This window comes from Loxodonta africana, chromosome 4 (genome assembly GCF_030014295.1).
Source record: "Loxodonta africana isolate mLoxAfr1 chromosome 4, mLoxAfr1.hap2, whole genome shotgun sequence".
Classification (NCBI taxonomy): domain Eukaryota; kingdom Metazoa; phylum Chordata; class Mammalia; order Proboscidea; family Elephantidae; genus Loxodonta; species Loxodonta africana.
In genome coordinates, this window is record NC_087345.1 from 93,633,260 (window position 1) to 93,648,278 (window position 15,019).

Sequence of the window (15,019 nt, forward strand, 5' to 3'; positions counted from 1 at the left end):
ATGGAAATATTTCACAAATAAAAGGAGAATAAGTGTGTAATCAAATCTTCCAGACTGAAATAATTACCTGGCCCATTGTTCTGTTTCTGAAAAAAATTAAGTTATGAGCCAAAGCAAGTAAGTAGCTCTTGTCTCTTTCACAAGCATTTCAAAAAGGCTTTACAATGTATTTTGTCATATCTGATATGAACAAAGAAAATTTTCCTTAATGTTTATTTTTCAACTATTTTGATGCAATTCTGTCCCTTTTCCCATTCAGTCTCTGCCTGTTCTCTGTTATTTGAGCTTTTATAAAACCTTTTTGCAATATTCTTTTCAGAGATGCTTTTACTTCCTTGTTCTTCAGGCTATAGACAAGGGGATTTACTAGGGGAGTTACCACACTGTACTGCATGGAAAAAACAAATTCCAATGAGGAACTCAAGGTTGGCATTAGATAGCAAAGAAAAGCAGATCCGTAGAAGAAGCTCACTGCAGTGAGGTGGGAGGAGCAGGTGGAGAAGGCCTGGCTTCTGCCTGTGGTGGAACTGATGCTCAGGATGGTGGAGATAATGCGTGCATAAGAGAAGAAGATCAAGAGTAGGGTTCCAAGGGCATGCAGGATGGCAGAGCAGATCATGACTGCAATGTTGGCGGAGACATCAGAGCAGGACAGAGAGAATAGAGAAGGCAGTTCACAGCTAAAGTGAGGCATGACATGAGCTTCACAGAAGTCCAAATTCCAAGCCAGGAAGATATTGATGAGAGAGTCCAGGAAGCCCAATCCCCATGAGGCCCACACCAGACCACAACACATCTGTTTACTCATGATCTGTCCATAGATCAAAGGGTAGCAGATAGCAAGCAGCATAACGGTCATAGGCCATCACCGAGAGCAGACAGGCTTCAGTCCCTCCGGTGGCAAATACAAAGAAGACCTGAGCCAGACAGCCCTCTACTGAGATCGATTTCTTCTGAGACAGGAGGTTCTCTAGCATCTTGGGCACAATGACTGAAGATAAACAAATATCTATGAAAGAGAGGTGACTTAGGAAGAAGTACATGGGTAAGTGGAGATAAGAATCAACTCTGATCACCAGCAGCATCATCAGGTTCCCCATCATGGTCATGAGGTAAATCCCCAGGAAGAGCACAAAGAGTAGAATTTGGATGTGGTGGTCAGCAGACAGTCCAAGGAGGATGAACTCAGTGATGATGCTGTTGTTTCTTAAGGCCATTACAGAAGCTGTTCCTCTGGCATAAACACTGAAAGAAGGGTGGAGTATTCACCAGCCCTCATGCCTTCTGTGTTTACATATCTCCCTCTTCAGCCACTCACCTTTTTTATGGATTTCTAATTTACTCTGCTTCCCTCCCCAGAATACCTTCCCTCACCCAATTGCTGGCTACACAACTCTTGAATCATGTGGCTCCTTCCTCTTGTGACTGCTCTAGCACAAATGACTCTGGAGAAAATCATAAAATTCTTCAGACTAGTCCATGACTAATTGGTTCCACCTCCTTGAACTAGCCCTTGCTTCTTTCCTGCAACTCTTCTGGTCACCTTTGTTTCTGAAAACTTCCTGGAGAAGCATTTTTGATCATCTTTGTTTTCCTCAGTTACACAGTGTTTCACATCCCACTCAAAAACTTGCAATGTTCAGTATTAATTCTTGATAACATGACTATTTATTATATTCAAACTCTTTATGTGTTTCTAATATATTTGGTTATTTGAAATGTGTGATGGAGAGTGGGGATAAGGATTGATAAATCTAAATGATAACAGTTAAAAAAAAACTGAGGCTCAAAATTGATAAAACTTGTTCAGTTCTCCAATTTGAGCAACACACATATATATCCAGAGGCAGAATATCCAATAAGCAAGGTAAGCATGGTGCTTACCTTGCTTACCAGATCATCTGTAATGAAATTGTTCACTACAGATTAGTAAGTAAGCACAAGTAACCCTGTGCTTACCTTGTTTACTGGATCATCTGCCTCTGTCAGGGGTTGTAAATTAAAAAGAGGCTTTGATTCTGTAGGAAGATGCTGTGGGGTTGGGATAGAGACAAATGCCAGCCATATCTAGAAACAGAATCTTTGATGTAGTGAAAAAATGTGAAATTGTTCACTACAGATGATCTGGTAAGCAAAGTAATCACCATGCTTATCTTGCCTTTTGGATAACCCATCCCTGGTACATACACTCTGTATGACCCTAAGGCAAGAGCTTATTCTACCATTCCACAGTGTGAGTTCACAGTTCCTACTGAATGAAGAGGTTGGCATTTCAGGTTTAACGAATCTTTGTAGTGACATCTCCATCTACAGAGATCCTGATTTACTTGTGTGGGTCCTGGAGATAAGTAGTTTAGAAAGCTTTCCAGGTGATTTTAACGTGCTTTTAGGCAGGAGAATCAATGCTTTAGATGCACCACTTGTTCAGACCAGATTTCCCCTAATGCCCTCCGTACTTTGCTGTTACTATGCTTTGACATCAGTTTATACCCTGCTAAAATTTTCTGCCTTTCAGATCCCAACCCAAATCTTACTTACTCTTCAGTCCTCACCACAATTTCTACCTCCTCCATTACATCTATCTTGATTACCTCCTTCTCTGTCTCAAAGATACAGAAAATAATGACATCTATCATTTCTTTGGTGTCAGTTATGTTCTAGGTATCAGTAAACATTTGGCTTTTTACCTTTTTGAAGATTACAACAAAACTATGAAGGCAGCATAATCTTGATTTTAGAATAAGGAAACTTAGGCTGAAAGTGCAGCAGTAACTTGCTGGTGTTGATTGAGTAAATGGGTGGATAAGCCTTATATTCATCCTAGGTCTGTGTAGCTACAGTACCTTTTTTTCCTGCTTTTTTTTTTTTTTCACACTCTTTCCACCTGACACCCATTTTCTTAAGCTTGTCTGATTTTCTCCATTGTATATTGTATTCAACACTTACTCCCTAAACTCTTTTGTGCATTCACTTGTAGATCTATCTTGCTCTGGCTATTAGAAGAATGTGTTAGTGGTATTTCTGTTTTCTCCAATCAAGTTGCCTGTTCCTGGGAGATAGGGATTGGAATCCAATCATCTATATCACCTTAGCTTCCTCAACAGGTATCATAATGAGAGGTACATGATGGATCTTAATCCATATTTGTTAAATGTAGAAAGAGTAAAAAGATGAAGCAAGTAGGACACATCATGTGTGCTTCTTCTTAAGGAATATTTCAAGCTTGAATTCAGAAATAAACAAAGCTTGGAGGAGACTGGGAAAGGTAGAGAAAGGAAAGGAAATATAGGGTCAGGGCTCATTTTGTAGTACCTGTGAAGGGCTTGCAGAAGACTTATCTTCTGCTGCACCAACCACAACATAAAGGTTTCTTTCCCTCAGGGAGCAGCTCACACCAACCAGTTCGTTCTGTCTACACCGAGAAGGTTATTTAAAACTGTAACACTTATCATCTATCCACTTTATAATTTATCCATTAATTTTGCAATCTGTCTTTCATTTATTCACTCCTTTATCCCTTCTGTCAATTCAGCCATCTATCCATCTATGTTTCTCTTTGTTCATTCATGCATTAGTTTAATTTTTTAAATTTATCTAGTTATTCAAATATTTATGGTTTACTTTGTGCAAAGCCCCCTACTTAAAATAGATTGAGTGGAAAAGCTTGCTTAACTTTTGCTGAACTGTCGTGTGAATGTACTTATTTGTCTTGTTTTTAGAATTGAATCCAGGGCTGAATTCCCTTAATAGTTAATTTTTTTTTTAAATTTCTAACTTGAAACCTGACCCACCATGATACACTCAGACTCTATGTCTTCATGAGTCCTCTTAACTTGAATGGTAACAATAATCTTGGCCTGCCCACTTGAATTCTGAATCTGCCTTGAATGACTCATCTTTCACTTGATACCAAAGAATATGACATTGGTCTTGACAATTCAACTGATCCAAAAAAAACGCTATTCCTGCTGGGCTAGCCAATGTCTCAATTCCTGCTCACCAAGGATTTCCCCACTTTTCATGTTTAGTGTTTAGATAAGTTTCCATATTCCAAAGCTGTATTAGAACCCAAGTTGAGGTTTTCGCTCGGTCCTGTCTGGTGAGTAATTTGCAGTCCAGCGTAACATCCCAAATTAATTCAGATTCTGCAGTGAAGATGAATGACCAAATTGAAAGTCAACCTTTTCTATCTTTGAGTTTATAAAATCTTGTTGAAATTGTCTGTATTCTCAGTACTAAAGTAAAATAGTGAATCGAATCCATTCTCTTTAATGGAAAATTTATCACAATTTGGAATTTACTCTCTGAATTTGATTAACTATTTGATGTAATTTTTCCAGGTTTACTCTCAGTGAAGACCTGGCTACAATCCCATTTTTGTTCCTAGCACTTAGCCTGAGAAAACTTCAGCATATCCAAAGGATTTTGGTGAAGGTGTGAGTTATAGATCCAATATTTGAAAATCTCCATCCTATGCTGAGTATTCACAAAACCCATCAGCAAGGCAGGCAGAAGCTTAAATTGTGGGATATCATGATTGCCTCATTCGGGCCCCCAACAAAGATCCTCTGACTGTGACCGAGTAAAGACAGGCCTTCATTTCATAATTGTGGTGAAAAGTAAATACAAATTTCAAAATTCTGTTCACTTACCTTGCCAGGGGGGAAACAGTGGATTCAATTCACATCAAAGTCAAATGTCCTTTTTGAAACTCAGCTAAAGGGAAACAGAAGGGAAGTTTGGGTGCTTATTTAGAGAAAAGCAGAGGATAAAATGTGTAACCCAAAGTGATCCTCCTAATAAGGTGTGTGATTCACCAATTTGCCTAGAGAGCTGTGTTTGTGCACTTCTCAAGCAGGTCATTTCTTGGTATTTTGTATGTGTCTATGTCAGACTTGGGAACTCTATGGGGCAGTTCTACTCTGCCCTATAGGGTCGCTATGAGTAGGAATCGACTCGACGGCACTGGGTTTGGTTTTGGTTTGGTTTTATGTCAGAATTCATCTTAAAGAGAAATGGAGCAAGAGATTGTATTTTTGGGGGTCATTTTAAGAATAATCCCAAATAATTTTCACTGTCTATTTGCACCACTGTGAGCTCATCTCACTTAAATTAATAGGTGTCTAAACCTAAAATTCAATCAATTCTGAGAAAAAAAGCACTCCTTTAGACACAAAGATTTTATATCATTTCCAAGGAGACAGGTTACTGAGGATGCTTCAAGGAGAAGTATCTCACAATTTATTCCATGTAATCACACAGAAAATATTAGTTAATTGAATAAATGACTAGATAGATTAATGAAGACAGAATGAGAGACAGGCCTAACACTGGAAGGCATAGGGAATAGAAAGAAGACACTGAAGAGAGTATAAAGGTCTGGGTATCCCGGGGTACCTGAAATAGGTGCCAGTGCTTGAGGTCAGTATGCTTGGAAGTCAAACTTCTCCTACTCAATGTTTTCCTCATAAAACCTCCCTGGTGATCTTGTTCTTCTCCCACCTCTTTTTACTACTAATATTTTTGGTGACCAGAGTCCATGTGGTGGTTAATAATCACAGAAAAATAAACTACCTCTAGCACATGCATTTTGGGTTTAGAAGAGGAGGAGGATCCTAGGTCATGAAAATCTTACTGTCAACTCTGATGCACTTTTCCCCACTCTCATCCAGACTTGACACCTCTCAGCTGTTGGTCTTAGCTTCCCAGGTGAGTGCAGATTTTATAACCAATGAACTCAACATGAAGACAGCTATGAGCAGCTGAGGACAAGGGCCGTACAGGTAGAAAAAATTCATGAAGCTTTTAGGGTGTGAAATTCAGTCTCCAGAAAAAAAAAAAAAACAAAAACGTGATAAGTCAAAATAAAAGGAGTTGCCAGAGAGAGTCAGACATACACATCTAGATAAAATAAGAACCTGAAATTTTGCAGATGGGAATGAGAGGAAATTGTTATAGGAATCATGGACTTCTTTTTTTCTGCCACAAAATTTATCTTTTGACTAGTCTTACCTTGGTATAAAAAGTCCTCTTTGGCCAGGTGTTCACCATACACAGGAAAACCAATATTTCTCTAGCTTAACTACAGCAAGCACAGACATTAGTTCTTCCTATTTACAAGCCACAGTGAGGGAAGAAAAACAGACCATTCCAGATGAAAAGCTTACGGACACATATGGTCTGGAATGTTTCTTGGTCCTGTCACTCTGACTCACTAAATACAGTGAGAAAGCACTCAAACTCTGAAAAGACGTGTATGAGAGACTTCTGTCATCCCTGACCAGTTTACTGAGGCTTCTCTTCATTTAGCTGCCTTTGTGAGTGTACGTACTTCACAAAGAATATTAGTGAAGCAGAGATAATATAGCAGAAGGGAAGCCAAATTGGCTGGTGGAGCTGGTGGGACTCAGCAGTGTAAGAGAGCTGTAGTCCCCAAGGTCACAGTCTGATCCCAAACTTTAAACTCATTATCTAGAAGAGTTATAAAGCCCTAGTCCTACAAGCCCTGAGAGATTCTCACAGACATAGGCCGTAGAACCTTAGAGTTGAAGCTCTTACTGTAAACCCTGAAGTCTGGTGGGCTTTGAAAATAGACAGGCTGAGAACTGTTTTTCACAATATGTGTGAAAACTCCCCCAACTATCTGGATTATGAATTAATTTTATCATGTGGAATTGATAATATGGGGTACCTGCTTTGCATTTAGCAAATGATGTCTCAGGATTATTTTACCATGCAATGATGGTTGGATTTATGGAACCAGTGCTTGTATTAATAATCTTAGCTGCACTGTAAATGTGACCTTTGAACATTTTAATATCACTGTGTTTCTGGGTAAAACTTGCATCTTTAAGGAAGAAGATATGATAAATTACAAATGCATCTTTTTTCATTTGTGCAAGCTTATGCTTAGTAACAGAGGTTACACAGTTAGCATGGCTTTTTTATCACCATTTCTATGCATCATCTTCTAACCCTCAGTAAAGGATACGTTCCAATATGCCTGACATGAATGTTCCTGTCAAATGGGATTGTGTGCCCTATTAGAAAGCTCAAAGACCCAGCTAACTCTTTAGAAGTCAGTAACTACCTGACCATCTCTGAACCTGTTTAGTACTGAGAGGTTTTGATCATTAGAAATATAGTCCTATAGAGTCATAAGGTCTACATTACACATTAGGTAGCAGAAGGGAATTCCACAACACTTACTGTGCTCACCAGGAACCTGTACATAAATCAAGACACAGTTGTTTGAACAGAACAAGGGGATACTTCATGGTTTAAAGTCAGGAAATGTGTGCATCAGGGTTGTATCTTTTCACCATACCTATTCAACCTGTATGCTGAGCAAATAATCTGAGAAGCTGGACCATATGAAGAAGAGTGGGTCATCAGGATTACAGGAAGACTCATTAACAGCCCACGTCATGCAGATGACTTTGCTTGCTGAAAGTAAAGAGGACTTGAAGCACTTACTGATAAAGATCAAGGACCACAGTCTTCAATATGGATTATACCTCGACATAAAGAAGACAAAAATCCTCACAGCTGGACCAACAAGCAACATCATGATAAACAGAGAAAAGATTAAAGTTGTCAAGGATTTCATTTTACTTGAATCCACAATCAACACCCACGGAAGCAGGAGTCAAGAAACGAAAAGACGCATTGCATTGGGCAAATCTGCTGCAAAAGACCTCTTTCAAGTGTTTGAAAGCAAAGATGTCACCTTGAAGACTAAGACACGCCTGACTCAAACCATGATGTTTTCAATTGCCTCATATGCATATGAAAGCTAGGCAATGAATAAGGAAGACTGAAGAAGAATTGACGCCTTTGAATTGTGATGTTGATGAAGAATATTGAATATACCGTGGACTGCCAAAAGAATGAACAAATCTGTCTTGGAAGAAGTACAACCAGAATGCTCCTTAGGAGCAAGAATGGCAAGAATACGTCTCACATACTTCGGACATGTTGTCAGGAAGGATCAGTTTCTGGACAAGGACATCATGCTTGGTAAATACAGGGTCAGTGAAAAAGAGGAAGACACTCAACGAGGTAGACTGACACAGTGGCTGCAACAATGGTTTTAAGCATAATAATGATTGTGAGCATGGCGCAGAACTGGGCAGTGTTTCATTATGTTGTATATAGGTTTGCTATGAGTCGGAACAGACTCAATGTCACCTAAAAACAGCAACAGCAGACTATGGGTGGCGATCTTATTAACAAGGAGTGCTCAAGCTATATTCCTGAGACAGCATTTATTCCCAGTTTCAAACTACATCCATAAAGAAGTTGTGAAGTTGCAGTAAATTGAAAACAAAGACTACATTTACATCAGAATATAGGGGGAAGTGTAATAAAGATAGGTGGTGCTGGAAATAAATTTCATCTATAGCAATAACATTCAAATATTGCATAAATTATAGCTTAACAGATGACTTACAAATTTTCTAACCCAGATTTCAAACAGTTGTGCGCACTGAAAAAGGGAATTTTATGTACAAGAGAGAAAGGATCTCATGCAGATTCAAATATAAGATGTGTTGCTTTGGGAGCAACAATTTTGCATTGTTGCATGGTTCATATTCATTTTGTCAGAAATTCCATTCTTCCCATTTTCTTTTCATTTTAGAAGTTTTGAGCTTCCTTTTAACTAAATTATTTCAGCTCTTGAGTTTAAAAATTTAGGCCCTCTCATGGCTGGTGACAGAAACCTCAGCAAGATGAGAAGCAGAAAATAGTTCTTAACTTCCAGTGGCAGAAAAGCAGATACTATTCTGTGTTGTGAAAGTGTCCTCGTAAGCCTCCAGAACGTGAGAGATTGCTGCTCTTTTTTAAAACTTTTGAAGGTCTCTAATTCCAATCAGCCGTCTTATTTAAAGGTTTGTTGCCTTAGTAATAAAATTGAGAGTAACGTTGTGCTTTTCAAAGGTATATGAACTTTTGATATTTGTTTCTTAAGCCAGAACGAGAAAAATGGAATTTCTTTCTTCTCCTACAGGCAGTAAAAACAAAAGCTATGAGTCTGTTGGATTTACTACTTAGAGTGTTTTAGTTCTGTCTCAAACTGAACAGTATCAAGAACTTACTAGTATTCATAACCTTTCACCCAGTTATTCAGATTTCAGGAACAGTTCTAAATATAGAAAACTTGATGCTCAAAATTGTTTAATGAAATATTGCTCATTACTGTGAAATTTTGCCCTAGGTACAATTTGGAACAACTCGACAAATAGTGAATAAAGAAATGGTATTATTATTATTTTTTTAATGGTAAAAGGCTGAAAACATATCTAATAATAATGGGATTATTATATCAAATTTGCCTTGTTTGCTTAATTAAACTGGATAATTGCTGAAAATTAGACTTTCAAAATTACAAGCAATGGGAAATGATATGATATAATTCTAAGGACAAATGGTAGTCTGTTAATATTATCTACAAAATTTCCAAAAGTGTACACAAAACACTTTCTGTAGAAAAATTTGTAGGGTAAAAATACACCTGTATCTCTGAGTAATAATATTTTATTATTTAATATTTACACATGGAAAATATTAGTGTTATAATTTAATAATCTTTTATGATTTAAAAGAGTGAGAAAGCTCATTGGAATTTAAAATGCTCTAATATATCCATCACAAATTTTTATTCTTACTGTAAAATAATGGGAGTAATAATAGCTAACACACAGGAATACATATTTATACCACTATTTTGTGTTATGGAGCCCTGGTGGTACGGTGGTTAAGAGCTCAGGCTGCTATCCCAAAGGTTGGCAGTTTGAATCCACCAACTGCTCCTTGAAACCCTATGAGGTTGTTCCACTTTGTCCTATAGGGCCACTATGAGTCAGAGTTCACTGGACAGCAACAGGTTTGGTTCTTAAAAATTTTTTTTGGTATTTTGTATCATAAAATTACATAAAGTAAAAAAGACGTATGAGTATGAGTAATAAGAAAAAGAAGACAAGTATCTTCCTAAAAGATGTAGTGGATCACAAATGAATACTGACAATTTCATAAAAGTTGTGAAAATATGCTAATAAAGGGTACAGAAAAATTGACCAAAACCCATCTGTTATAAATTGAATTGTGTCCCCCCCAAAATGTGTGTCAAACTGGTTGGGCCATGATTCCCAGTACTGAGTGATTGTCCACCATTTTGTCATCTGATGTGATTTTCCTGTGTGTTATAAATCCTATCTCTATGATGTTAATAAGGCAGGATTAGAGGCAATTGTGCTAGTGAGGCAGGACTCAATTTACAAGATTAAGTGGTATTTTGAGTCAATTTCTTTTGAGATATAAAGGACAGACGCAGGCAGAGACACAGGTGGACTGCCTACCACCAAGAAAGCAGAGCCAAGAGGGTAGTGTGTCCGTGTGCTAAGAAGCTCCAAGACCAGGGGAAGAGTTATGACAAGGACACTCCCCTGGAGCAGACAAAGAGAGAAAGCCTTTCCCTGGAGCTGGCACCCTGAATTTGGACTTCTGGCCTCCTAGACTGTGAGAGAATAACTTCCTGTTTGTTAAAGCCATCCACTTGTAGTATTTCTGTGATACCAGCACTAGCTAACTAGCACTAACCCACTCTAGATAACTAATATACTCCCTAAAGAAGTAAAGCAGGAAAACAGATTGAAAAATGAAACAAAATGTTGTAAAGCGCTGACACATGTTTATCTTATATGAAATTCTAAAATTTGACAAATATAGATTTTAAGAAAATGTTTTACAACAAGAGTTATTTCCAAAATGGGTTTTAGGCAAGTATCTCTTAGGAGACAAGTCAAAGGATTTTGGCAGAAGGTTGTTTGAGTTTGAGGACACTGGGTGGGCACAGAGATGCTAAGAGGCAGACATGCAGGAAGAGAAGGAAGAAGAGGAAAAGGAAGGCTCTCTATTAGGCCTGGAAACCCTGGTGGTGTAGTGGTTAAGAGCTTCGCCTGCTAACCTAAAAAGGTCAGCAGTTGGAATCCTCGAGGTGCTCCTTGGAAATCCTATGGGGCAGTTCTACTCTGTCCTATAGGGTTGCTATGAGTCGGAATTGACTTGGCAGCAACTGGTAATGGTTTATACTAGGCCTGGCACCCAAGTCTCCCAGAGTTCTTCCAAGGTGTCCATAATTTGAAAGAAAGCACCGTGGGCCTTGCACAGGGTAATATTTCTCTACCTTGGGCCATTATAAAGCTCAGGGCAAAATTCTGTCTTTCACAATCAGGCCCAAGCATGGGTGCAGTGAATTCCTTTGATCCATACTTATTCTGTATTTGACAGTTTTCAATTACATCCCTCTCAAGAGTGACTAAGGAGCCCTGGTGGTGCAGTGGTTAAGAGTTTGGCTGCTAACTGAAAAGCTGACGATTCAGTTGACCATTCAAACCCACGAGCCAGTCTGAGGGAGAAAGATGTGGCAGTCTGCTTCTGAAAAGATTTACAGCCTTGGAAATCCTATGGGGCATTTCTTCTCCATCCTATAGGGTCACTATTAGTAGGAATTTACTAGATGGCAATGGGTTTGGTTTGGGTTTTGTGATTCCTTCCTTACCACTATTTGTTCTTATTGAATCCCTCCTCTGTCCATATCTCTCATTATTCCTTCTCTCCTCGACTGTCTGCCCCTCCTTATCATTCTGGGTTTAATCTCTTTTATCCTATATTCCTGTGGTAGGAGTCTCACCTTTATGTGAGCTGTTGTGGTAGGCAGAATTCTTAAGATGCCCCCTCCCAAGATTCCCATTCCCTCGTGACTCAGTAAAACACTAATCTAGGTACTGCTATGAAGGGATTTTGCAGATGTAGTTAAAGCTCCAACTCAGTTGACTTTAACAGATCATCCAGGAGAGCCTAATGTAATCAAATGAGACCTCTAAAAGGGGAATGTTTTCTCCAGCTGTTAGCATAAAGAGACGTCAGAGAGATTTGAAACATTAGAAGGACTGATGCTCTTTTGAAGGTGAAAGGGGTCATGTGAGGAGTACTGTAAGAAGGCGTGTGGGTGGCCTTTAGGAGCAGACAGCAGCTCTCAGTCAACATCCAACAAGGAATCAGGCACCCGAGACCTTCAGTTGTAAGAAACTGAATACTACCAACAACCTGAATGAGCTTAGAAGCAGATTGTTCCCCAGAGGCTCCAAAAGAGCCCAGCCTAGCCAACACCTTGATTTCAGCCTTGTGAGACTCTGAGTCTGGACTACTTTTGATCTATGGAGCTGTGAAATAATAAATGGATGATGTTTTAAGCCACTAAGTTTGTGGTGATTTGTTAAGGAAGTGATAGAAAACTAGCATACCTGGTAAATTGTTGGCCACATTTATGAATTTCTGCCTATCTTCAGAGTCCCCCCACCATTACGCTTTATCCTGTACCCCATGAAGCTCAAGTCTTTGTTTTTCTTTCTTCAGAGACCCAGGCTATTTTCTTTCTATAAAATCTTTTCTAACACACATTAATTCAAACAAAAAGTTTAGGACACAATATTTCAGGGCCAATCCTAACATGATTTTCAAAAATATGCACCACAAATTGACATGTCATTAACCAAACCTTTGAAGTTGAGAGAGTTTTCTGACTCATTGGTCTGTTTCTGAATAGGATGGATTCTGAGCCCTCGCAAGCAAAATAGCTCCCAGAACTTTCCTGGATAATTTTTAACAAGGGAGAATCAGCCATATATCTTGCAACAAGTGACAAATAGCTACCAGGAAGTTCTTAATGTTAATCATTAGATGTCTTGCTGCAGCTCTGTCCTACTTCTCCTTTATACTCTGTCTTTTCTGTGCTATCTGAGACATTGTAAGTATCTTAGCATCAGTCTTTTCAGAGCTGCTTTCACCTCCTTGTTCTTCAGGCTGTAGATGAGAGGATTCAGTAAGGGAGTAATTACACTGTACTGTATGGAGAGAATCAACTCCAGTGAGGAGCCTGATGTTGGCATGAGATACCGGAGAAAAGCTGAGCCATAGAATAAGCTCACTGCAGTGAGGTGGGAGGAGCAGGTGGAGAAAGTCTTGCTTCTGCCAGAGGTGGAGCTAATGCTCAGAATGGTGGAGACAATATGGTCATAGGAGAAGAAGACAAGGAGGTAGGTCCCCATGGCATGCAAGATGAAAGAGCAGAGCAGCATCGCAACATTGGCGGATGTGTCAGAGCAGGAGAGAGAGAAGAGGGATGGGAGCTCACAAGAATAGTGGTGGATGGTTTGGAGCTTACAGAAGTCCAAATTCAAAGCCAGGAGGAGGTTGGCGAGAGCATCTAGACAGCCCAGTCCCCATGAGGCCCACATCAGACCCCTACACATTTGTTTACTCATGATCTGTCCATACTTCAGAGGGTGGCATATGGCAGCATAGTGATCATAGGCCATCAGTGAGAGCAAAAGTCCTTCTGTCCCTCCAGTGACTAGCAGAAAGAAGACTTGAGCCAGACAGCCCTCTACTGAGATTGATTTCCTTTGAGACAGGAGGTTTTCCAGAATCTTGGGCACAGTGACTGAAGAGTAGCAAAGATCTAGGAAGGAGAGATGACTCAGAAAGAAGTACATGGGTGACTGGAGATGAGAGTCAGTTGTGATCAGTAGCAGCATTGTAAGATTCCCCATCAAGGTCGGAAGGTAAATCACTAAGAAGAACAAAAAGAGCAGAGCCTGGATATCTGGATCCTCAGGGAGTCCTAAGAGGAGGAGCTCGGTGATGGTGCTGTGGTTTCCTAGGGCCATGATAGAAGATGTTCCTTTGGAATAAACACAGAAAGAAGGGTGAAGTATTCTCTTACCCCTCTAGCACCTCAGAGATTCTGTCTCATTCTCTATGTGCATATTTTCCTCCTTAGTATGCTCATTGTTTTCATGAATTTTTTATTTACTCTTGATCCTTCCATAGAGCCTTCTGTCCCCTGATTGCTGGCCGGCACAACCTCTGAACCCTGCAGTTCTTCCCTCTGGTGGCTTTTCTACCACAAATGGCTCCAGAGCAATTCATAAAAATTTTCACAGACCAAACCGTGACTAATTGGTTCTACCTCCTTGAACTGACCATTGCTTTTATCTTGCTACTTTTCTGGTCATTTTTGTATCCCACACACTTCTGAAGCAAGTGTTTCTAACCATCTGTTTTCCTCAGTTGTGCATTCTTCCATTTCCTATTCAAAAACTTGCAATGATTCAAAAGTACTTAGTGATAACCTGAATACTTTTTTTAAAATTATATTCATACTGTATGTATCTCTGATATATTTGATTATTTTATTCAAGGGACAATTTTGAAATGTGTGTGTGTGAGATTGGGAATGGGGAGAAAGAAGGACATTGCTAAATCTTTATTTTAACAGTTAAAAAAACTGAGACTGAGGTCAATAAAATTTTTTCAGTTCTCTAATATGAACAGCCAGAATTTTGATCCTTACGTATGAGCCCAAGACAATTCCACTGTTTCCTGGGAACTATTGAATAAAGATGAACTTTGGATTGCATAAAGGATTAACCAACTTTTTAATAACATCAGCAATTGTAGAAATCCTGATTTACTTGGTCTTGTGAGGGTCCTGATGATGGGTGCTTTGGAAGTTTCCAGGTGGATCTAATGTGTATCCAGGCTGGATAATCATTGCTTTAGATATTCAGGCCAGATTTGTCCCTGATACTCTCAGTATTTTCCTCTTTCTCTACTTTGGCTTTGGCTGATACTCTGTGGTAATTTTCTGCCTCTCAAATCCTGACCCAAATTCTCTACTTACTCTTCAATGCTGACCTCAATTTCTACCTCCTCCATTATGTCTATCTTGATAACTTTCTTGTCATCCTCACAAATATGGAAAATGATGACAACTATCATTCTTTGGTGTCAATTATGTTCTAGTTATTATGTGAGGAACTTTTAAATTCTGAGGTGCCAGGAGGTCTAACTGGGGGAATTTCAGAACTAAAATTAAGCACTCCATTCAGAAATTAAACTGAGGCTTTTACTTCTACACTCCTGATAACCATCTTGCTTCTGTTAAAGTTTGCCA

The 15,019-nt window shown here is 39.1% G+C and overlaps 1 protein-coding gene and 1 pseudogene across 1 annotated transcript; both read right to left on the bottom strand.

The window, feature by feature from the left end:
- Positions 1-223: 223 nt before the first annotated feature.
- Positions 224-1,616, bottom strand: LOC100665188 (olfactory receptor 8S1-like; annotated as a pseudogene).
- A 10,965-nt stretch (positions 1,617-12,581) lies between these two features.
- On the bottom strand, positions 12,582-13,853 carry LOC100664902 (olfactory receptor 8S1-like). Its single transcript, XM_003405412.3, has one exon. It carries the CDS (start codon positions 13,728-13,730, stop codon positions 12,795-12,797), a length of 936 nt encoding a protein of 311 aa, XP_003405460.1. The 5' UTR covers positions 13,731-13,853; the 3' UTR covers positions 12,582-12,794.
- Positions 13,854-15,019: the final 1,166 nt, after the last annotated feature.

Bases quoted from the DNA above. Each gene is read 5' to 3' on its own strand.
- LOC100664902 (XM_003405412.3), bottom strand. From the start codon at position 13,730: ATGGCCCTAGGAAACCACAGCACCATCACCGAGCTCCTCCTCTTAGGA.